This window comes from Erythrolamprus reginae, chromosome 1 (genome assembly GCF_031021105.1).
Source record: "Erythrolamprus reginae isolate rEryReg1 chromosome 1, rEryReg1.hap1, whole genome shotgun sequence".
Classification (NCBI taxonomy): Eukaryota; Metazoa; Chordata; class Lepidosauria; order Squamata; family Dipsadidae; genus Erythrolamprus; species Erythrolamprus reginae.
In genome coordinates, this window is record NC_091950.1 from 65237082 (window position 1) to 65260921 (window position 23840).

At 39.3% G+C, this 23840-nt stretch overlaps 1 protein-coding gene across 1 annotated transcript in view; it reads right to left on the reverse strand.

Moving 5' to 3' along the window:
- The window catches only part of NRXN3 (neurexin 3), a 1550407-nt gene that overhangs the window by 1000618 nt on the left and 525949 nt on the right, over window positions 1–23840 (reverse strand). Inside the window, exons 9-10 of the mRNA XM_070753995.1 lie at window positions 11906–12109; window positions 5666–5692 (exon numbers count right to left, since the gene is read on the reverse strand). Coding sequence (XP_070610096.1) covers window positions 5666–5692; window positions 11906–12109 — 231 coding nt within the window. The remainder of the gene's footprint in view (window positions 1–5665; window positions 5693–11905; window positions 12110–23840) is intronic.

Consider the following 23840-nt stretch of genomic DNA (forward strand, 5'->3'; position numbering starts at 1 on the left):
ACCCATTGCTTCTTCTTTTACCCTCAAGATGCACCAATTACACCAGTCAGAAAAATATCAGCATGCTAAAATACCCTTATCAGGCAATTAAAGGCAAGTCTATGCTTCTTCCAAGTGTCTGCTGTTGTAACAATTAATTAGCATGATAAAATCCCATCTTGTGTCATGCTTACTGATGGTTCCCTTGTGGATATTCATGACAGAAAATAAATGGTAATTTACTTCCATGAATACTAAAGATAATTAAAAATACAAAAACTGATTTGACCTTATGCACAATTAGGTTCTTCTGCAATAAAACTCAACAAGAAAAAGGAGCCACTACAACAACACAGTTAACAATTGTAAAGAGATCAGAAGAACAGAAGAAAACACAACTCAATGTTTTTTTAATTAGGCCATCTCTAATATATAATATGAATAAAACAAAACAACATTCCATTCATTGCTATTAAACTTCAGTGCATTTGCACTAAAAATCTATTTCTACAAATGCAAATTTGTGTAACCAAATTCTGTGAAACTGAATTTTTGGAGGCTTTCCTTTTTCCCAGAAAATAACTTATTTGGTAGGAGTGATTTGGAGGATAACCCCTGAATACAGACTCTTTGTATAGACATCTGTGTAGATATAATTTAACCCAATTTCTGCTCTAAATTGGCCTTTAGGAATCAAAGCACTTAATGATTTCAATATTAACTATTAAATTATGATGCTCAGTATTATGAAATCACAGGACATTGCACATAAATATTTGCAAACCCAGGACAAATACTGCTTCACCAAGAACTAAGCTTTTTCAAACTTAGATGTAATCCTTGATATGAGTGCACAGAACTGATATATACACTAGCAATTCTAAGTATATATTGAATACTTTAATGCTTAATCAGTCATTTAAAAAACTATTCATTGCAAAGTGATTTTAATATTATGTAAATTTTCAACGAATAAATATTATGCAATTCAGCTGCCTGATATACAAAACCAGCATTTTTTTAAAAAGTGATTTACTTTTAATATATTCACATTTGTAGATTAATATTTTTTTACATTTGTAAAACACACTTGTTTCAATTCTATTTCATTGTCTTTATTACATAATATTTTTTTTAAAAGGAAGAAAGGCCAGCCATGTACAGAAAGAAATATCCTGAATGGCATTCTATGGAAACATAAACCAGCCATATATAAAATAGCACATTCATATTACTCACTTTCTTCAAGTTATGAATAGAATAATGGAAATCAAAATTAGTACCTTACCTGTTATGATGCCCTGGAGCAACAGCCTCTAGTCTTGATGGCCATTGTAACAGAAATTTCGTTATGACTGTTATTATTTTCTTTTCTTTTTTAAAAAATGATGATTCTGGCTATTCTTTAATAGCACAGATCATATACTACAATCTCGGTTAATAAAATGACTGCATTATCTGATACCAAAATCTCTTGCCTGAAGGTTATTTATGGCATACGTTGAGAAATAGGGAGAAAATTATCAAAGATTAAAACGATCTGAGGCTTTTCTAATATTTTCTCTCAGTGATTAATGATTTTTTAAAAATACAGTGATCCCTCTATTATCGCGAGGGTTCCGTTCCCAGACTCCTCGCGATAATCGATTTTTCGCAATGTAGGGTTGCGGAAGTAAAAACACCATCTGCGCATGCGCGCCCTTTTCCCCATGGCCGCGCATGCGCAGATGGTGGAGTTTGCGTTCCCCGCCGCCCACGCAAAGGGGAAACCCCAATTCGGCTCCTCGCTGCTGCTGCGCTACCGAGCAGATCAGCTGTTGGGCGGCCGAAGGAACCTTCCCTGGGTCTTCCCCTCTTGCTGGCGGGCGGGCGAGCGGCGGGCATCAGCAAGGAGCCGGGGTTTCCCCTTTGCGTGGGCGTTCGGCATGGGGGGCTTCCCAGCACCCCCCCCAAACCCCAAACCCGGGTTGGGGGTTCGGGGGGGTGCTGGGAAGCCCCACAGGCCGGCGGCGACCTTTTAAAACAGCCGCGCGGCTTCCCAACTGAGTCCTAAAGCCAAACGCCAAAGGTGAACTTCTGCGTTTGGCTTCAGGACTCAGTTGGGAAGCCGCGCGGCTGTTTTAAAAGGTCGCCGCCGGCATGGGGGGCTTCCCAGCACCCCCCCAAACCCGGGTTGGGGGTTCGGGGGGTGCTGGGAAGCCCCCCAGGCCGGCGGCGACCTTTTAAAACAGCCGTGCCGCTTCCCAGCTGACTCCCGAAGCCAAACGCGGAAGTGGGGGGTTTTTTAATTAATTTTTTTTTTAATCGCGATATAGCGTTTCGCGAAGATCAAGATCGCGAAACTCGAGGGATCACTGTATTCATTCTAGCCATTTTATCTACACATCTGTTTTTTTAAATTAATATTGAATATACAATTAATATTTCAAAGTTAGTCCTCCTTATGTGACTCTATTTATATTGAATAATGGATATCAAAGAAATTTAACAATGAAGCAAGCATGTGCATGGATCCAAATGTCTAAACCAGTGTTTCCCAATCTTGGCAATTTGAATATATTTGGACTTCAACTCCCAGAATTCTGGGAGTTGAAGTCCAGATATCTTCAAGTTGCCAAGGTTGGGAAACACTGGTCTAAACAGACATATTGAAAAATAATAAGTGTCTTCAATGTACTGAAAAACAATATATGCAAGGCTAATACAGGTGGTCCTTGACTTACAATCATTCATTTAGTGGCGTGGGACCTTCTTCCAAACTCAATAAAATAAAATTTGAATGCTTGGCAACTGGCATGTCTTTATGGCAGTTGCACTGTACTGGGATCATGTGATCATCCTTTGCAACCTTCTGACAAGCAAAGTCAATGAGGAAGCCAGTTTCACTTAACAACCATGGTACTAATTTAACAAACACAGTGATTCATTTAATAATGGTGGTAAGAAGGGTCAAAAAATGGTGCAAAATTCAAATTAGGTATTTTCTTGTTTAGCATATTTTGCACTCAGTGATTGTACGTCAAGGACTATCTGTAATAAATCTTTGCATAGGAAGGACACTTAAATATATATGAATACAGTATATCTATGTTATAATATACTGTATAATTATTAACAAAAAATTATGAAGATAGATATTTGATCAAAATATTTGATTGAAAAAGTATTTTGCCCTGTTACTTCATACTTAGGTGAGATGGACAGCCATACAAATCAAATATATTGAATCAATCCATAAAAATAAAAAGACAATCATTTTTACATTTTTTAATGGGCATTTGCATTTGGGAAAAAATAATTTGCTTCCGAAGCTTAGTTTCAATCCTTATATAAGGGATGCCAAACTCACATTCTCATGAGGGATTTTTTTTCCCCTTCGCTAAACCGGGCATGGATGTGGCCAGTTTGTAACACATCCAGCCTGTGGGCTGGGAGTTGGACAGCCCTGCCCTTTATTATAATAATAGTTTTCCTCGCAGGTGGAGATACCACATAGGAACTGGAAAGTGGGGAATGGTTAAATGCTCTGAAGTTATATGAGTCCAGTAGATCAGGGGACATATTTTGAAGTATATCTATAAAACTAGTTACATCAATGTGAATAAAGAGAACCAGATCTTTGGAGTGATAGAGGATGCAAACATCATGAGTAGTTTTACCAATTTAAACTCACTGATCATAATCTTATATGGTGAAGGGCAAATGATGAATATTAGCATGTTAGCTGGTAGTTTATTAAAATAGCACCCTAATCCAGTCTGTGCCAGGAAACTAATTTTAGTTTTAAACACACATGTCAGCTGTATCATGTGGACAAAATTAAAGGAATACAGTAGTAACTTTCTCTTCTTGTTGCTGAAATCAAGATGGCAGAACTGAAATTTTAAAGCAGCCCTCCAAAACTGATATTTTTAATAAGGTTTCCATTTCTGTATTCTTTTTCCCTTTAATAACATTCTATCACCATCATCATATGGAATGTAAAGGATATTAGGATACATAAGTCCATAAAGATTTCATAAATTGCATCACAATGAGTTTCTTTTTAAAATTCAGTTTTAAATTTTTGGGAGAAAGGCTGGGGAAAAACAGGACAGCCAACTTCTCATCACTGTTTATAATGGCCAGAAAAATTCAAAAATGGACACATTGCAGCTGATAGGTCATCTCTGAAAATGTGCTGTCAGAACATAAAAATGGCAGTCATACAAATGTTATTTATTTATTCATTCATCCAAACATTCCATTTCTATAGCTGTCCATCCCAAACAAGTGACTCTGGGTGGCAAAAAACACCCCACAATTTGCAATGGTACAAATAAAATTCTTTACATATATCATCATGATTTAGTGTAATATACAATATAAAGGAATTGTGTTATCTTTCTATCCATCCTTGCCATAGCTAGAATGATGTGCAGAAATAAGCACTGAATTGCAGCTTTTGTTAAGTCTTTTGTTAACATTTTTCTCTTGCCTTAGTATTGGGCTACTAGGAGCTTTCTATTATTCTTAAAAATTCATCCACTAATAGATACAAATTGATAGTATAGTAGTGTAGAAAAAACTATGGAACCAATGTGTAGTAATGCAGTTTCCACTTTGTATAACAGTGTGTGTTTATCATAAAAATATCAGGTCTGCACAAAGACTGCCTTTGCAGCTTTCTTAAAAATAAGGTTAGACATTCCTCATTATGTCTTGTTCTCCTATTTGCACATGGCACTTCATGAAATGTTCTTTGGGGCAATTCTAACACATATAAATGAGGGTTTGTCCTAGGAAAACAAATATATTGGCCACAATAGAAAGATTGTATCATGGGTAGAACTACATTATTTGTTGTTGCAGTTTCACAATCCATGCAAAAGTTTTCTAATAGTAATTATTTCCTGTTGTAGTAATAGTAATTAATTAGTATAAAATAGCAATTATTTCCTATGGCAATGATTTTGCCTGAAATTGTACCAGAGACCTGGAAATAATATGAGGTTTTTAAAAATCATATTAACTGCTAACTTCTATTAGTATTGTAATTTTAATTTTTAAATACTAGTTTTATTGTCAGTAAACTTTCTTGATTTTGAATTGCATTTTTGCAACTCAACATTTTTGCAGAAAGAATTTGGATTGAGTTATCCAAATGCAACATCTTTCTTCAAAAACATTTTCAAGATCCTTCATCTAGATTGACTCAACTAGGGTATTACTCACCTAAAACATGTTTGCATCTTCCTTTGCATACATATTTTTTTAAAAAGTGAATATTGAAAAAGTATCAGATGAAGCAGTCACCGTTGTGACCTAAACTATATACTTTTCAAAAAAAATATAGTAGAAAAGAGTATACAGTACCTGTGATTTCTATGCAGTATCAAGACTGTCTTTAAGAATATTTCCCAAGACAGCAGAAAGCTACTGAAATATGTTTTCAATTCTTCCTGTTCCCTGGACACTTGTCTGTGAAGCCAGGGAATAAAATAATTCATTTGCCCCTAGAAAAATCTCTCTCAGACACATACATCACTTACAAACAATACAAATGCACACTATTTCAACATCTTCTATGTTCTTATTTACATTTTTAATAAAAAGAATCATTCATAAAATATCAAATAAATAATGTTAATTTCTTTTAAATAGACATATATAGATAGAACAAAATGAAACTTGAGGGAAAACTTACTGGCGTTACAGTTTATCCTGATACAGTCTAGATGGGGAAAAATAAATGAAAGATGAAATTGCATCCTTCAAGGTAACAGCTGCAGACATCCAAAAACAATCAGTCCACCCTTCCGGGGACAGACACACGCAAAAAAATGTGGCCATTTTATATTTATGTACATTCTATAGAAGTACACGAATGTCTCTGTATTTATTTACTACAAAAGTCTCAGAATCATAAACTATTCCCATTTCCCTGCTTCTGTTTATGTGTTTCTGAGGTGTGTGTGTTTGTGTGTGTGTGTGTGTACATATGTAAAATATTTGCAGAAAAGAACTATAAATTATATATATATTTCTTTGAGAATATATTTTTAAGAAAAACGTTATTTTGAAAAATACTTGTGATATTAATCAAAAACTAGGTAAACATAGTTTACATGATATTAAAGCACAGGCATTTCCCCATCAAATGCAAGGCTTTCTCCCAAATGGTGCATATTTTTAGTCCTTTTAGGATATTTTTACACATTTGGATGCTTAAAAGCAAATTTTACAATCTTTCATTGGAATGGTTAGTGTATCTATATTCCTGGCTTTAGCTTGTAAATATTTAGTAATGCAATATTTATCCCTTTCAATGTATACTCATTTCCTGTGCGCTAATGAAAAAATGTTTTGCAGAAAAAATGTATATTGCCAAAACTTTTCATGCTGCAGAAAGGGATAACATATTGCTCCTTGTCACCATAAAATGGCCACTTGCAAACTGCTAACCGCACGAACGCCCAGCCCAGATTTCACTGCATTTTGGAGAGTTCATATTTTTTATTGGTTGAAGAGAGTTGATACAAAAACAGCCAGCCAGCCCTTCAGAGCCCTGTTTCACCTTGCTGCCTGAATATTAGAATTAAATGAAGCATCTACAACATTCTGGAAGAAGATGAAATAGGCAGTGCAGTGGCAGATCTGATTATTTTTGACAACCCCTAGCGCTTCACTCATATGAAACTACAAGTGGGAGAAACCATAAACAAATTAAAAAAGACTACAGTGACACATACATTTATTTGTGCCTGTTAAATATTCATTAATATTCTAACAAAAAAGGATAATTTCAACTAAATCACTTTGAGTACTGTATTTGTAGACTCTTCCGAGCAAAACTTAAGCTTCACAAACTTGAGCACAAGATTAGAAGCACGATACCTCCTCTAATTCCTAGACTGAGAACATATTATTTTAAAAGGATGTTGCAACATATTGCCATTGTACTCCTATGACAAACTGTTCCTCACAGTTAATGCTAAGAGCCACTTCTTCATATATTCAACTATATCATGTTAAAAAGATTCCACTGTTCATTGGCCAAAAATTTGGTCACTCAAGGTTGACCTCTGGTTCATCTAAAATATTTAAATCTAGCTATGCTAAACTTAGAGGTATTTTTCCCAACTAAAATTAGAAAAGGAACATGTCTAATTAATACCATTAAATTAATAAAAGAGGGGCAGAAAAAAAATTCTGATCGATTGGGAAAAAGAAAACATCCAGAAGTGACGATGCCACAGAGTGTATTTTCCAGCATATCTTCTCTTAAGAAAATATGGGTTTGGTTTCGTGCGATTAGGTTTGTCATGTGTCGTCAACCGCAACAGAAAAGTGGGAGCAAACAGCCCTTGAGCATTTAGTACGGTCACCATACAGGAAAGGCTATATCCCTTTTTTAGATGTGTGCTGGTAAGTGCAATAAGGGGAAAAAATTCCCCAATTCTGAGTGCCAAGAAGATTTAGAGAAGGAGAGAGAGAGAGAGGGAATGACAAAACACTAGTGATCATATCTGAAAGACTGATTATACTTGAGAGATGTAAAATAGAATGTAGATTGGATTATATTCTCTTTTAAGTGTCTGAATTTTGTTTGAGAAATGTATTTATATTTTAGAAGCTTAGATTGTCACAACTGTTCTGAGATACTTCAAGCTTCCTTCTTCTTCTGAACACTTACATTTATAAACCCAATCCTATTTTTAATGTTTGGTTATCTGTTAGAAAGGAATATGTGGATACTTTATATCTCTACCCTGGGCTGATCTAGTGATACCATAGAGCCCTGTCTTGATGTTTATAGCCTGTGGGGTGTTGAAAAGAATAGATTTCAGTTCAATTATAACATAGTTCTGGAATTTAGGACTTCTGGGGACTTCCTATCTCTAGGTGGAATTGCACTACCCAAATAGAACCACTGTGTTACACACAGCTCTCGTGTGAAGAATAGGTGGCAGCCATGGCCAAAAGAACTCTTACACAACTTTGTGAAGCACACTTTGTTGGACTAAGAGGCACTGCCGTAGTGACATCCCAAATGAACTACTGTCATACAGTTGACATGGGACTGCCCTTAAAGAACATCTGGAAACAGCAGCTAATTGAAAATTGTGGTGTAAGCAATTATAATGATCCCCTGTGCCTTCATGTTACTTCTTTGCTTCATGAGCTTCCTTGATTATCAGTTTTCTTCTAAATGCAATTTGAAGGTGCTTATTGTCACTTATCAATCCCTTCATGGAATGGGACCAGGTTATCTATGGAACCACCCCTCTCCTATCATTTATATTTCTTCTCTTAGATGCAGGAGGAGAAGCAAACTATGGACTACATGAATCAAGAAATACTTTCATAGGAAATCCAGGATTTTTTATTTTGATACCTGTCCTTTGGAACATTGTTTCTCAAGAGAATGAGATAAGAGTACTGTATATCAACCTTTCAGAAGGCCCTAAAGACATGCTTACATTTTTGAGCATGGGAACTGGATTATTGTTTAGAACCTATGAGATAGTTACCGCTGTTTGATTATTGTTATTTTTTAATCTTGGCTGCCTGTTGTATATCTTATTTTTTGTATTTTAACTTGTTGGTCACTTAGAATTTCCATTCGGTTATGTAAATTGAATAAGTAAACCAACATATGACCTATCAATAGATGGATACATTTCTGGCCCTGTCTGTAGGCAAAGTTGGCTCTTCTATGACTTGTGGACTTCAACTCCCAGAATTCCTGAGCCAATCATGCTAGCTCAGGAAGTCTAGGAGTTGAAGTCCACATGTCAGAGAAGAGACAACTTTGCCTACCCTTGGTCTATACAAAACAATCAATAAGGGATGCTGATGTTGAGTGACCTTTAAAGATGAGACTCTGACATAATGCAGTTCCAATCAGATAAAGAAGAAAACTGAGAAGGATAAGCACCGCTTTATAATGTGATTGGCCATGTTCTAACTCTAAGCATGTGCTAATAATGGATGAGATTGTGGCTCATTGAATTTGCTTTCTGTGTGTGTCACTTTCTCTTTCTCTCTGTCTGTCTCTCTCACTCTGTCTCTCTATCTTTCTGTCTCTCTCTGTATCTCCCTCCTTCCTTCCCATTCTCTCTCTCTTTCTTCTCTATCTTTTCAACAATAGTGTTAAAAATATGACATATAGACACATATTTTTTCAGAACTTAATATGTTGCCAGAGAATATGATCATTCAACTATCCCTCAAGAAACATTTAAATTTTTCTTAAAGAAGCAGTCTTAACATATGAGAGTCTCTTCCCTTCCCTCCTTCCTCAATATGATCAACCACATTTTCCTTTCTGATTCTTTTTTGCTAAATAGGGCTGTAATGGAGAGAGGGATATGGCAGCTCTTGCAGGTTTTTCTGTACATTCTGTTCAAAGGGCTGTTTGCTGTGCGGGCCGCAGGCTTCAGGCCTTTGAAGGGTTGAATACCATCTTTTGATATACCATGACTGATGGGACATAAAGAAGTTTTTACAATGTTGATACACAGTGTGAAAAAGATCACAGAAAAAAGGGTTAGAAATATGAAATGAAATTAAGAAGAAAAGCTGAGGGGAGGGCGAGCAAAATAATGTTTGCTACCATTCAAAACAGACTTTGCCATTGCATTTCTGGCAAAACAAAAAATGGTTCATATTCCCATTGTAAGCTATTCTAAATCAACAATATCTTTATAAATTGTGATTCTTCACCGAATGTTATCAAATGTGGAATTTTTACTAATAAGCAAGGTTTGATGTTGGCTCACTTAATGCAAAAACATTTTAGAGCTCACATTATCACTAAGGTTTGAAGAAATCTTCCATGGATTTCTTGGACTTGAAATGAATTTCTAAAACAATAACTCATATTTGACTTCTGTGTCTAACACCTTTTGGGGAAGAGGGTTAAGTTGACATCTGAAAAAGTTTCACACAATTTTCTTGCTTCATAACTAAGTTTCTATTCTGAAAGTCACCTTCAGAATATGCATGACTACAATAAACTTGGAGAGATATTGCAGTGATTCCAAGCAAAACATAGCTGATGTGATATTTGGGCTTACTAGATATTTTTTTTGCTTACTAAAGGGCAGATAAAACTTCATTCTGGGGCCTTTCTAACATGAAAAAGCCTAGTCATAAATCTTTAAAAAGGCCAATGTTAGACTTATTAACTGTATTTTGAAAATGTTAACAAAATAGTTTAAATAGTGCCACATGATATGTGCGTGATACATGTTCTCGAGGGAAAAAATGTTTCTGCTAAGGGAACATTATTTATTTTATGTGGCCACAGCTATTAGATACAAATAATCATTTCAGAACTGATAGAACAGTCCAGATATTGTTGCTATTGTTATTTCACTGTTAGAGAACTGTGTACATTATTTTTATATGGGCACTACTATCTAGTTATCTATTATCTTGCTGCTTTTATTATTTTTACAATAACTCAAGGAAGTGAACATATTCACATATCTTACTACTCCTATATTCCTTACAACAACCACCTTGTGAGTGGGTTGGGTTGAGAGAGAATGACTGGCCTGGAGTCATCCATGTGACTTTCATGACTAAGACATGAATTTATGGCCTAGTGCCTTAACCACTAGACCATATCCATCTGGTTGTAGGAAAGTTCTTAATTAAGATTTTCCTGTTCATATTCTAATTCTACCTTTGCATTCTAACGTATTAATGAGTGGAATAATATAAATGTTTTTTCCAAGCAACGTATTATACATACTTGGAAGATCATGGGCCCAAAAGCATCCCATCTTGATATTTTGTAGTTAGATGTTTTGGGAAATCAGTGGTGTTAAATCATAATACTGACAAAAGCTGACAAAAATTATGGGACTATAACATGCTTTTTCAAATAAAAACAGCAGAATGTGAAGGAGCAACACCAGCTGTTTCTTTTTAAAGCAGAGAAGAACAAAAGGCAAACATTTTAACCTTTTGGAAGACAAATATTAAATATACCATGGCTCTTTATCTCTTCGTAGTAAGCCATTTTTCAGCAGCAAGTGAAATCATTCATTTTCCAGAAACGAATTCTATGAATTTCCTCAAATTAAAATATTGACAGAAAATAAAAACCCAATGGAAACAATATTGTACCAGAAAAAAAAAGAAGACATATCTATCTCAAATTCTTCCCTTTCCCTTCAGTTAAGAACACTGAATGAAAATATTAGATTATTATTAGAGTTGGGACCTTGTAGTCATCTTGTCCAACCCCAATAACAACTCCATCAAGAGGTCTAACAGAAATGCATTTCTATTGGACTTTTTGGAGACAGGAGTAGGCAAGAAGAGGTTTCTATATATTTATTTAAGCATTATTCTCAGATGGTGCTTTTTTGAAATGGGCACTTCTTAAATCTTAAATTAAGGATTAATATTATTCTATAATCTCAGGAATCAGAAGACATTGGAATGTTTGATATATAAAACCCTAGCTTGTTAAAGGGTAACAGTACAATCAGAACCTTTCACCTATGGCTCTGTCCCTGTCAAATTAACTTATTTTTGACTGTTTTGAATAGTAGCAGAGAGGCTGGATCAATGAGGATGTGGTTGATCAAAAGATGGACCAAACAGCATGTCTTACACAAAACTAACCAGTTTAAGAACAAGAAAGGAAGCTTTAAAAAGACTTAAAAACAAAACACATTATCCATAACCAGGAAGCAACATAAAAATCTGCATGCAGGGATGGCTAGAGAATTTCTCCATGATTAATATTATTACCAAAACAAAAAACAAAAAAAACTTTAGCAGAGTTATAATTCAACTCAACCAGATCAAGGGTGGGGAAGGATGGTAGGGAGACAGAGAAAAAAAACCAAAACAAGCCAAGAACATAATTTTAAGAAATTAAAAGCCAAGTGATGATGGGAGGGGGAACAACTTTGCACAATACCTAGATTGACCATGAGTTTGACCCGGCCTCCATCCAGTTCAAGCCGTAGTGTATCGGCTGAGTCACGTGATGTTGTGGCCATCAGCAGACCATATGCACGTTGGGACATGAAGCGGAAGGACACATCCTCAGCCTCTGTATGCATGACCATGGGCATAACAATTTTCATATACATGCTGCCATCGTAGCTCAGGACGGAGGCCTCTGAAGGGAAGAAAAAGATCAATAAAACAAATTACAATAATTTTGGCATTTCAAATCTCGGAGGATTACTAATTATTTAATACTTTAGATACTTTATTTGTTTGTTTGCTTGTTTACTTACTTACTTACTCATTTGTTTGTTTATTTATTTATTTGTTTATTTATTAATTAAATTTTTATGCCTTACAACATCTAAAAACAATATAAAAGCAATTTAAAACCCAATAATCCAATAATCCAATCTTATTGTGACTAGATCAAAGGTGTGTCAATTGATCACGGCCCCCAGGCCTGCCGGCAGAGCCAGGGTTTTAAGGCTTTCCCGAAAGCCAGTAAGGTGGGGGAAGTACCGATTTCAGGAGGTAGTTGGTTCCAGAGAGCCAGTGCTGCCAAAGAGAAGGCTCTCCCCCATGGCCCCGCCAAACTACACTGCTTAGCGGATGGGACCTGGAGAAGGCCAACCCTATGGGCTCTTATTGGTCGCTGGGAGCTATGCGGCAGGAGGTGGTCCTGAAAATAGTCTGGCCCTAAAACATTTAGGGCTTTAGAGATGATAACCAGCACCAACCAATAACCAACTAATCATTTAATGATTGAATACAACTGGGTCAAATTTTCATCAATATTATTTCATTGTATTATTCAAATAACAAAAATTCCCTGAGTATTGTATATTCATTTGGAAACATTAAGAGTGAAACTACTTTAAAACAGTAGAAAAATAACAGTAGAAAATTGTATTAGAGATAAAACCATTTACTATAATACAGTGATCCTTCTATTATCGCGAGGGTTCCGTTCCAAGACCCCTCGCGATAATCGATTTTTCGCGATGTAGGGTTGCGGAAGTAAAAACACCATCTGCGCATGCGCGCCCTTTTTTCTATGGCCGCGCATGCGTAGATGGTGGAGTTTGCGTTCCCCGCCGCCCACGCAAAGGGGAAACCCGATTCGGCTCCTCCCTGCTGCTGCACTACCGAGCAGATCAGCTGCTGGGCGTCCGAAGGAACCTTCCCTGGGTCTTCCCCCTCTTGCTGGCGGGCGGGCGAGCGGCGGGCATCAGCGAGGAGCCGGGGTTTCCCCTTTGCGTGGGCGGCCGGGAAGACCCAGGGAAGGTTCCTTCGGCCGCCCAGCAGCTGATCTGCTCGGTAGCGCAGCAGCAGCGAGGAGCCGAATCGGGGTTTCCCCGCACGCAAAGGGGAAACCCCGACTCCTCGCTGATGCCCCCGCTCGCCCGCCCGCCGCCCGCCGCCCGCCAGCAAGAGGGGGAGAGATAGAGAAAGAGAGAGAAGGAAAGAAAGAGATGAGAGAGGGAGGAAGAGAGTGTGAGAGAGGAAGAAGCAAGATAGAGAAAGAGAGAGAGAAAGAAAGATGAGAAAGGAAGGAAGAGAGTGACGTCATCGGTGGAAAAATCGCGATATAGCGTTTCGCAAAGATCGGGATCGCGAAACTCGAGGGATCACTGTAATAGCAATCAATCATCATGAAGTAACTCCACCTGAAGCAAAATACATTGTTTCATTGGCAGAATTCCTTGAAAAGGGCCCCACATTAAGATCTTAGTAACATGATACATAAATTTGAGTAGAGAATTTCTGATATCATGTTTCATAATATTTATCTTTCTAGCAATTGCTAACTTTATATTAATAGACTGACTAATTGGCATACTTATACTAACTACAATTTTAAATGTTTTCCCAGCGCAGTTTAATGTAAAGTATCTTCCAAATATGTACCCAATTCAAAATAGTGATACTTAGTGTCAGGCTGTAGCCATCATGTGGAGTTAGAGATTTCGGCCTGCCACAGTAATACAGCATAAGGGGGGTTGGGAGGGGTAGTGAGTAGTCAGTGGAAAATTACTAGACACAATCAAAGATTCCTTTCTCCAAGCCAAGGTCACTTAGTGTATTCATCTTAAATATGCAAATGTATTCTTTGCTTAACTCTCCACCTGCATATCCAGCAATAAATGGAGATGGAGAGTGCAGACTACTAAACTACTCTGTCAGAGAGAGCGTAACCATTTCTAAAATACAACAATTTGCAATTCAACAACAATCTTTAATTCAATTCAAGTTTAGTTTCTTACTGATCATTGGAAGCATTTATCAAGACAACATTCAAGGGAATTTATTGTTTCCTTGCAATTAGATGGCAAGAGTCAAAGAAGGTGAAAGTTATCAGCATTTTGAAGCTACTCGATTTTAATATACAGTGGTACCTCAAGATACGAACCTAATTGGTTCCAGGGGGAGGTTCGTAACACGAAAGGTTCGTAAGACGAAACATTGTTTCCCATAGGAAACAATGTAAAGTCAATTAATCCGTGCAAAAAAAAAAACGCAAAAAAACGCTGCCGCCCGGCTGTCACCTTTTAAAACAGCCCGGGGGCTGTTTTAAAAGGTGACAACCGGGCGGGGGGGCTTCCCAGCAGCCCCCCGAACCCGGAAGTTCAGCAAAAGTTCGGGGTTCGGGAGGCTACGGGCCGCATTCGCCTTCCTCCGCCACCACCAGCATCCAGCTCTTCCTCCGCTTCTCGCTTCTCTACAAAATGACAGCCGGGCAGAGGCTGGTGGCGGCGGAGGAAGGTGAATGTGGCTTGGAAGCTGGGAGGGGGGCGGAATATGGGAGGAGAGAGGCAGCCTCCACGCTTTCCTTTCGGAGGAAGAGCTAAGTGGCCAAAGACGTTCCGCCCCCTCCCAGCTTCCAAGCCGCATTTGCCTTCCTCCGCCGCTGCCAGGCTCCGCCCGGCTGTCATTTTGTAGAGAAGCGAGAAGCGGAGGAAGAGCTGGATGCTGGCGGCGGCGGAGGAAGGCGAATGCGGCTTGGAAGCTGGGAGGGGGGCGGAACGTCTTTGGCCACTTAGCTCTTCCTCCGAAAGGAAAGCGTGGAGGCTGCCTCTCTCCTCCCATATTCCGCCCCCTCCCAGCTTCCAAGCCGCATTTGCCTTCCTCCACCGCCGCCAGCATCCAGCTCCTCCTCCTCTTCTCGCTTCTCTACAAAATGACAGCCGGGTGGCGGCGCGGCGGCTGGCGGCGGCGGGGGTGCGTGGAAGAGGTCCGTGGGAGAACTAGGGGGAGCCACAGCCACCGCCCCGTGGAAGGGACCTGGCTGGGAAGCTCCCAAAGGTGATTTTTGCGGGGGGCCCCAGGAGAGCAAGCAGCAGGCACCGCCTCCAGCCTCCGTGCCGCTGCCCAGCTGTCATCTTGTAAAGAAGCAAGAAGAGGAGGAGCTGGATGCCGCTGGTGGTGGTGGAAGGTGAATGTGGCTGGGGGGAAAGGCAGGCGGTCCAGCGCTTCACCTGCCTCCCAGGCAAAAGGCAAAGCCGCGCAGCTCCACAGCCGCTGAAGAACTGCCTCCTGCCTGCCCCCGCTCTTCTGCCGACCACAGGCAATGGGTGGGACAGAGGGGCGGGGTTAAGCCTCCTTCGGCGGCTGTGGAGCTGCACAGCTTTGCCTTTTGGCTGGGAGGGCAGGCGAAGCGCCGGAACTCCTGCCTTTCCCCCAGCCAAAACCCCAAATGTCTCCGCCGCAGGAGGCACCCTCGCCCCTCGCCCGTGGTCGGCAGAAGGCTGTTTTAAAAGGTAACCGTCGGGCTGGGGGGCTTCCCAGCACCCCCCCGAACCCGGAAGTTCAGCAAAAGTTCGGGGTTCGGGAGGTTGCTGGGAAGCCCCCCAGCCCGGCTGTCACCTTTTAAAATAGCCGCGCAGCTTCCCAGGAGCCTCCGAACGCTGAACGCGGAAGTTCGGGTTTGGCGTTCGGCTTCGGGAGGATCCTAGAAAGCCGCGCGGCTATTTTAAAAGGTGACAGCTGGGCTGGGGGGCTTCCCAGCACCCCCCGAACCCCGAACTTTTGCCGAACTTCGGGGTTCGGGGGGGTGCTGGGAAGCCCCCCAGCCCGGCTGTCACCTTTTAAAATAGCCACGCGGCTTCGCAGGAGCCTCCGAACGCCGAACCCGGAAGTTCGGGTTTGGCGTTCGTAACTCGAAAAACGTTCGTAAGAAGAGGCAAATTTTTTCTGAACCCCGGGTTCGTATCACGAGTTGTTCGTAAGACGAGGGGTTCGTATCTTGAGGTACCACTGTATTATCTTCAACTTATCATATTTGGAAGCATTATGTGAAGATCTATCTCCTCTTAAAAGTCCATAATGTTGGGGAAAGTGGAACAAACAAGTACCATAAGCAGCAAAGTGGATGAATTCAAACCCAATAATAACAAATTGATTGATGGGAAACTTAAAAAATTTAGGTTGGGGATGGATTACCCTGCAGATGTTATGTTATGTAATTGTTTAATGTGGACATCAACTTGATAGCAATCAAGCAATCAGTGGGTGGGTAAAGTGTAGGATCAAATTTTGTTGACATGTGAGGGTTATTCCAGGTTGCTGAAAAATCTATATTATTTTCTCAGAGTTCCTGTTGTGGTAAGCAAAGCACAGTAAGTTTGGTAATGCTACTTCCAGATGCTGGTGGAACCCAATGTTCTCATATTAGACATAAACCTATTTGCTGCATGTACCACGTAGAAACACACAGGCTTTCTTGGTTTTGCTTTGGATTCTATTAGACTGTGCAGTTAAGCATGAAATGGCACTTTCTGACACTTTTAGTTCAAATGTGACTTGCATGAAATAGTTCTTGTGCTAGTCTGTGCATATGCCTACATTGCTGATAAGTGTCAAAGTAAGCAAAGGAAATGCTGTCAGAGCAATACAAATTAACCAGCATAAGAGGGATCAGATATGTCCCTTTTTAAGGTGCAATAGGATATATTTCATGGTAAAAGCATTTTGTCATTAGCAAGAACTTTAGAGATATAAAAATCTGAAATATTTGCTTTTCCTTAAAGAGAAAAACAATATTGGTCTACAGAGAGGGTCGGCAACATAGTTCCCTCTAAGCTGAGCAGTGAGCAATCGCTCACTTAAAAATCATCATCAACTCAGAGTTTTCCAAACCTGCCCAGAAGCCAAGAGGGAAAGAGTGAGAGGGAAGGAGAGAGAGAGGAAGAGAGAGAAACAGATAGAAAAAAGAGAGGAAGGAAAAGAGAAAGAAAAAGAATGGGAGTAAGGAAGAGAGAAAGAAAATCAAAATCTAGTTGAAACTAGCTCAACTATTTAAGTGGCATTTTGATATTGATAGAGTTGCCCTATTATGAGCTCACTGTTATAGACACACAGTATTTTATTTTGAAATTCTCTGAGGCAAAACAGGGTGGGTTTTTTGTTTGTTTGTTTGTTTGTTTATCTATTTATTTATTTATTATTTCTGTGCCGCCCAGTCCCAAAGGGACTGCCACTCAGACACTATACTTTTCCACCCCCCACCCAAAAAAAAATTAGAGGGAACACTGGTCGGCAATCAAATCAAATCAAATCAAATCGCTTTAGAAACTTAGGAGTAATTTCAGTGGTAAGCATATATGAGATCCAGAGATATTAGTTTACCCAATTGGTCCATCCGCCCAAATGTGCTGAAATTGTCAATCAACTCCTAAAGTTCTCACTTACCATGAAATATATGAAGGCTGATATAAATGTATGTAACGGAAAATATGCAACTTGAAATAATAAGTCCAGTATAGGTTTCTTTCAAGTTTTCCCCTCTAAATGTGAATATAACCCACAGTTATCTTCACCACATTTATCTTAACCATAATGAGAACAAGGACCAAGCTGCAGCAGATCCTGCATTATCAACAACAATATCCACACAAACAAAAGCACACAACCAGACTGAAACCCATTTTATATGAAAGAGAAAATAAATTACTTGCTTCAGGTTGCATTTATTTTTATGTCTATCTGGAAAAGAAAAACCCAAGCATTTCCTAGAGGAGGAATTAGAAGTTCAAAATTCATCGCTGCAACTTTTTCCTTTATAAATGCCTGTTGATAGAGCATACCCAAAAATCAGGCAATGTAATAAGGTATCAGTTCCCTTAAATGATGAAATTACTTTTCCATAAACTTCACAGAAAGTTTGTAGCAACTTCAAGAATACCATAAGCAAACTGGAAATTCAGTTATATTAGGATGCCCAACTGTACGTGAACCAGTGGTGGGTTTCCCTTACTTCCCTACCGGTGTGTGTGCATGTTACGTCCAGGGGCAGAGGGTTTGTTGCCAGCCGTTTTTAAGCAGGGGGGGGGAACCTGCTTGGGGACATGGCAAGCCAGACATCACTACCAGTTCAGTGAACAGGGTCAAATTTCCGCCACTGGCTAATGTGAACAAGCTCAATTTGGAAAGGTCCATTTTCTCCTTCAAAATTAGATCACTCTTGTCTTCACTCTCTATCCTGCAGAGGTAGTTTTACATTAACATTTTTAAATTATTTTCAATTATGCAGGCGGATGGAATTTTTGTGCCTTCCAGAATTTTGAAGCTCCTTCCTTCCTTCCTTCCTTCCTTCCTTCCTTCCTTCCTTCCTTCCTTCCTTCCTTCCTTCCTTCCTTCCTTCCTCCCTCCCTCCCTCCCTCCCTCCCTCCCCTCCCTCCCTCCTTCCTTCTTTCCTTCCTTCCTTGAAAAGCAGTCCAGGAATGAGAGGTTGGCATGGTACTTGAAGGATACTTTTTATTCCTCCCCTTCTTATTGGTCAGTGAGAGAATGCATAGATTGCCTTGAATGTTGATTATTTTAATTTTAAGGTAAACAATAAGATAATTATGTATTGGCTTGAAATTGGTTGGGAGGATATGGAAGGGTAAAAAGTGATGGCAATATGGAAGGTCCTAAGTTCCAAAACACAGCAAACAAAAGGGGGAATGTTTGTGTTTAAATAAATGATTTACTGCCAGTTCTCAAAGAATGTCCAAAATGCCACTCCTCATTTTTATTTTCATATCAATCCTGCAAAACAGGGAAGGTAGCAATATAGATATAGTCTGTTAAACCACTTCTACCCAGAGAGCAAAAAGTCTATGAAATGTGGAGCAGATAAAGCACAACTTCCTTTCCCAACTTGCTCTCCATAGAAATTTATTTTTTAAAAAATACTGCCAAGCCACTAAATGGGGAGATAATTTTGCAAGAAGTTGCAGTAAGGGGTGGGGGTGGGGGTTAATCTTATTTTCCTTTTACCTAAATGCTGAGGCAATTATTTTTGAAATTCACTTCTCTTTATGTTATGATATCATTAATTTCTTTTACCTTCTAAATAGTTATGTAGATATACAGTGGTACCTCTACCTAAGAACGCCTCTACTTAAGAACTTTTCTTAAGTGTTAAACTTGGGGCCCGCAGGGCGGAAGTGTCACATACTGGACCTACCCCCACCTAGTTTAGATAAGGGGCAAAAAGTCCCAATACATCACATGATGCTGCCATGACGATGTGTGTTTGACATACCTGCTCTAGAAGATTGTTCACAAGACAATATATTCTAGCCTCAGGTTAAAAGAAAAACAAATCCGAAAACCTTCCTGCTGTGTACTAACTGCCAGTAGTGGCAACCATTCCCAGATATCACTAAAGATGTCAGGCACTGAATTTAAAAACTGGCTTAATCGCTTTTTGTTTTTCACTAGAGGGTATAAAAAAAGCAGTCAAACAAATGGAAATTATTCACTCTCAGACCTGTCCATACTTATGCAGTCAATAATGAATAAAATAAATATAATTTTCAAGATTGTCACATTTTATTTTTTTTTAAACTTTATATTGATTACTTTTTATGTTCTCACTATGTTTGTGTTACCCAAGCTCTATGAATTGAGAAATATATGTGAAGTTACTTCTGAGCAGTTTCATTTATTATTCTACACTTATAACCAGAAATCTTGCCAAACTAAATAAACTATTTGTGTCAATACTGTATAGGTATACCAGGAGTGAAATTCAGCAGGTTAGGACAGGTTCTGGAGAACCAGTAGCGGAAATTTTGAGTAGTTTGAAAACCAGCAAATAACACATCTGGCTGGCTCCAGAATGGGAAGGGAATGGAATTTTGCAGTATCCTTCCCTTGCTATGTCCACCAAGCCATGCCCACAGAACTGGGGGGAAAGTTTTGAATTTCATCCCTGAAATATACTCTGGGAATTGCTAGGGACTCTCTTTTTTTCTGACAGTGAATTATTTAAACTTGACTGTATGTTTGCCCTCTTGAACAGAAGCATAGAAACATAGAAGACTGACGGCAGAAAAAGACCTCATGGTCCATCTAGTCTGCCCTTATACTATTTCCTGTATTTTATCTTAGGATGGATATATGTTTATCCCAGGCATGTTTAAATTCAGTTACTGTGGATTTACCAACCACATCTGCTGGAAGTTTGTCCCAAGCATCTACTACTCTTTCAGTAAAATAATATCTTCTCACGTTGTTTCTGCCAACTAACCTCAGATTGTGCCCCCTTGTTCTTGTGTTCACTTTCCTATTAAAAACACTTCCCTCCTGAACCTTATTTAACCCTTTAACATATTTAAATGTTTCAATCATGTCCCCACTTTCCCTTCTGTCCTCAAGACTATACAGATTGAGTTTATTAAGTCTTTCCTGATAAGTTTTATGCTTAAGACCTTCCACCATTTTTGTAGCCCGTGTTTGGACCCGTTCAATTTCATCAATATATTTTTGTAGGTGAGGTCTCCAGAACTGAACACAATATTCCAAATGTGGTCTTGCCAGCGCTCTACACAGCGGTATCACAATCTCCCGCTGTATAGAATGCTCCCTCCTGGGAATCCAGACTACAATCAACCACACCATGAAGTATTGAATTCAAGAATCCTATGTAACACGAGGAAGGCCACTTGAAAATAAAAAGAAACAGAGAAACAGAGGAAAAAGGAGGTTTTTGAAAGATGTGAAAGAGTGGAAAGCAGGATTGAAGCAGATTGGAGAATGGATGAAAAATATCCAGAAGCATTGGGAAACACCACCTGACTCAAGGATGAATTTACCAGCATCACATCTAATCACATGTCACCCAGAGAGCCTTAACAAGCCAAGTGAGACATAGATTTAACAGCTGGCTAAGCTAAAGTCCCAACTTTCTCAAGAATGAACAGGATCTAAAACTTCTCCGGTAAAAGAACAAGACAGACCCTCAGTCAGCTTAGCCCGACCTGCTCAGAACCTATTCAAAATAGATCTGATTCCTTTCTGATGCTATCCTCTGTCATCCTCAGAAAATCAGTGTTATGGTAGAGAAGAACAAGAAGCAATTTAATCACAGACTTGTCATATTTGATTAGTTGACAGATAAAAAACTAAAGGAAGCTGTTTTGCCTTTTCCTAAGGCACGACCATCCAAATCTCCATAATTAATAAGCAGCGGCATGAATAGTGTCTTCATTGTCATACACAAGATGATTATGCTGAATATATATATATGAGCTGAACTTGATTCACACTTCCCAAGTGAATATTGTATATGCTTTGGAACATGATTCTTTGTTCAACCAATTGCTGGTAAAAGTTATTACTAGCCCAGACATGTAAGGAGCAGGAGGCCATAGCCTTACTGAATCTCAGGAAGTACCCAGGAGAGCACTCAGGCTCTTAAATCCAACTTCAAATGTCAGTTTAACATTTGTAGAACTGTTTGGTACTATTTTGAGACAAAATCTTGATGAGAAGGTCAGCACCGGAAAAGTTGCTTAAAGTCAGCAAATCTAATGTGAAGAACTCCATGAGGGCGCAAGCTAAATTTATTGTTTCAAGAATCAGTTATGTATAGAAGATTTTAGTTTCTTTCTTCTTTCAATAACTTTGTATTCTTCCATTTATTTCTGCCATAGCAAATAATACAATTTCTGTCCCCCATGGCTTTGCAGCCATTCAATTACAAAAGCAAGCACATGTAGATGTTCCCTTATGTTGATTTGTTATTCACTTTTCATTATGGTATTCTTAATGAGCCATTCTCTGCACTATTTTTCCATGTTGGGCTGATTATATACTCTTTACCCAGAACAATATACAGTGGTACCTCATCATACAAACTTAATTGGTTCCAGGAGGAGGTTCGTAAGGTGAAAAGTTCGTAAGATGAAACAATGTTTCCCATAGGAATCAATGTAAAAGCAAATAATACGTGCAAATCCTTCAGGAAAATCCCAAACTTTAGAAGGGAGGCGAACAGAGGGCAGGGAGGAGCAGCTAAAGAGGGCGGGTGGAAGAAGCAAGGCTAGGCTAAAGAGTGAGTGGGAAGGAAGAAAGGCAAGGGGGGCTTCCTAACAGACAGGAAGCAGCAGGTGAAGCTAGGAAAAATCACATCAGATATATGTACAATTAGCACAGGTGCCCCCCAAGGCTGTGTACTCTCACCACTTCTCTTCTCTCTATACACTAATGACTGCATCTCATACGATCCATCTGTTAAACTACTGAAGTTTGCAGATGATACAACAGTGATCGGACTCATTCGAGACAACGATGAATCCGCATACAGACGGGAAGTTGAACAACTATCCTTGTGGTGTGACCAGAACAATCTAGAACTGAACACACTCAAAACCGTAGAAATGGTGGTAGACTTTAAGAGAAACCCTTCCACCTCTCACAATACTAGACAACACAGTATCAACAGTAGAGACCTTCAAATTTCTAGGTTCTATCATATCTCAAGACCTAAAATGGTCACCTAACATCAAAAACATCATCAAAAAAGCACAACAAAGAATGTTCTTTCTGCGCCAGCTCAGGAAGCTCAAACTGCCCAAGGAGCTGCTGATTCAGTTCTACAGAGGAATCATTGAGTCTGTCATCTGCACCTCTATAACTGTCTGGTTTGGTGCTGCAACCCAACAGGACAGACACATACTTCAGAGGATAATCAGAATTGCAGAAAAAACAATTGCTTCCAATCTGCCTTCCATTGAGGACCTGCATACTGCATGAGTCAAAAAGAGGGCGGGTAAAATATTTACTGACCCCCTCACATCCTGGACACAAATTGTTTCAACTCCTACCCTGAAAACGTCGCTACAGAGCACTGCACACCAAGACAACTAGACACAAGAACAGTTTTTTCCCGAACGCCATCACTCTACTAAACAAATAATTCCCTCAACACTGTCAGACTTTCTACTAAATCTGCACTTCTATTCTACTAGTTTTTCTCATCATTCCTATCACCCATTTCCTCCCATGTTGACTGTATGACTGTAACTTGTTGCGTATAACCTAAGATTTTTATTAATATTGCTTCTTCATTGCTTATTTGACCCCTACGACAATCATTAAGTATTGTACCACATGATTCTTGACAAATGTATATTTTACGTTAAGAGCATATGCACCATGACAAATTCCTTGTGTGTCCAATCACACTTGGCCAATAAAAAATTCTATTCTTTCTTAAAAAGACACCGTTTCAGTGCCTTTGCAAGCACATTGTTCTCTGCAAAAATTTTCCTCCCCCAAGCTGCCCCTCCCTCCTCCCTTTTCTTTCTTAAAAAGACACCCTTTCAGTTCCTTTGCAAGCACGTTGTTCTCTGCAAAAATTTTCCTCCCCCAAGCTGCCCCCTCCTCCCTTTTCTTTCTTAAAAAGATACCCTTTCAGTTCCTTTACAAGCACGTTGTTCTCTGCAAAAATTTTCCTCCCCCAAGCTGCCCCTCCCTCCTCCCTTTTCTTTCTTAAAAAGACACCCTTTCAGTTCCTTTGCAAGCACGTTGTTCTCTGCAAAATGTTTCCTACTCCAAGCAGCCCCTCCCTTTTCTTTCTTCAAAAAAAGGGGGAGAAAGAAACCCCTTCATCCCAGCAGCAGCTGCTT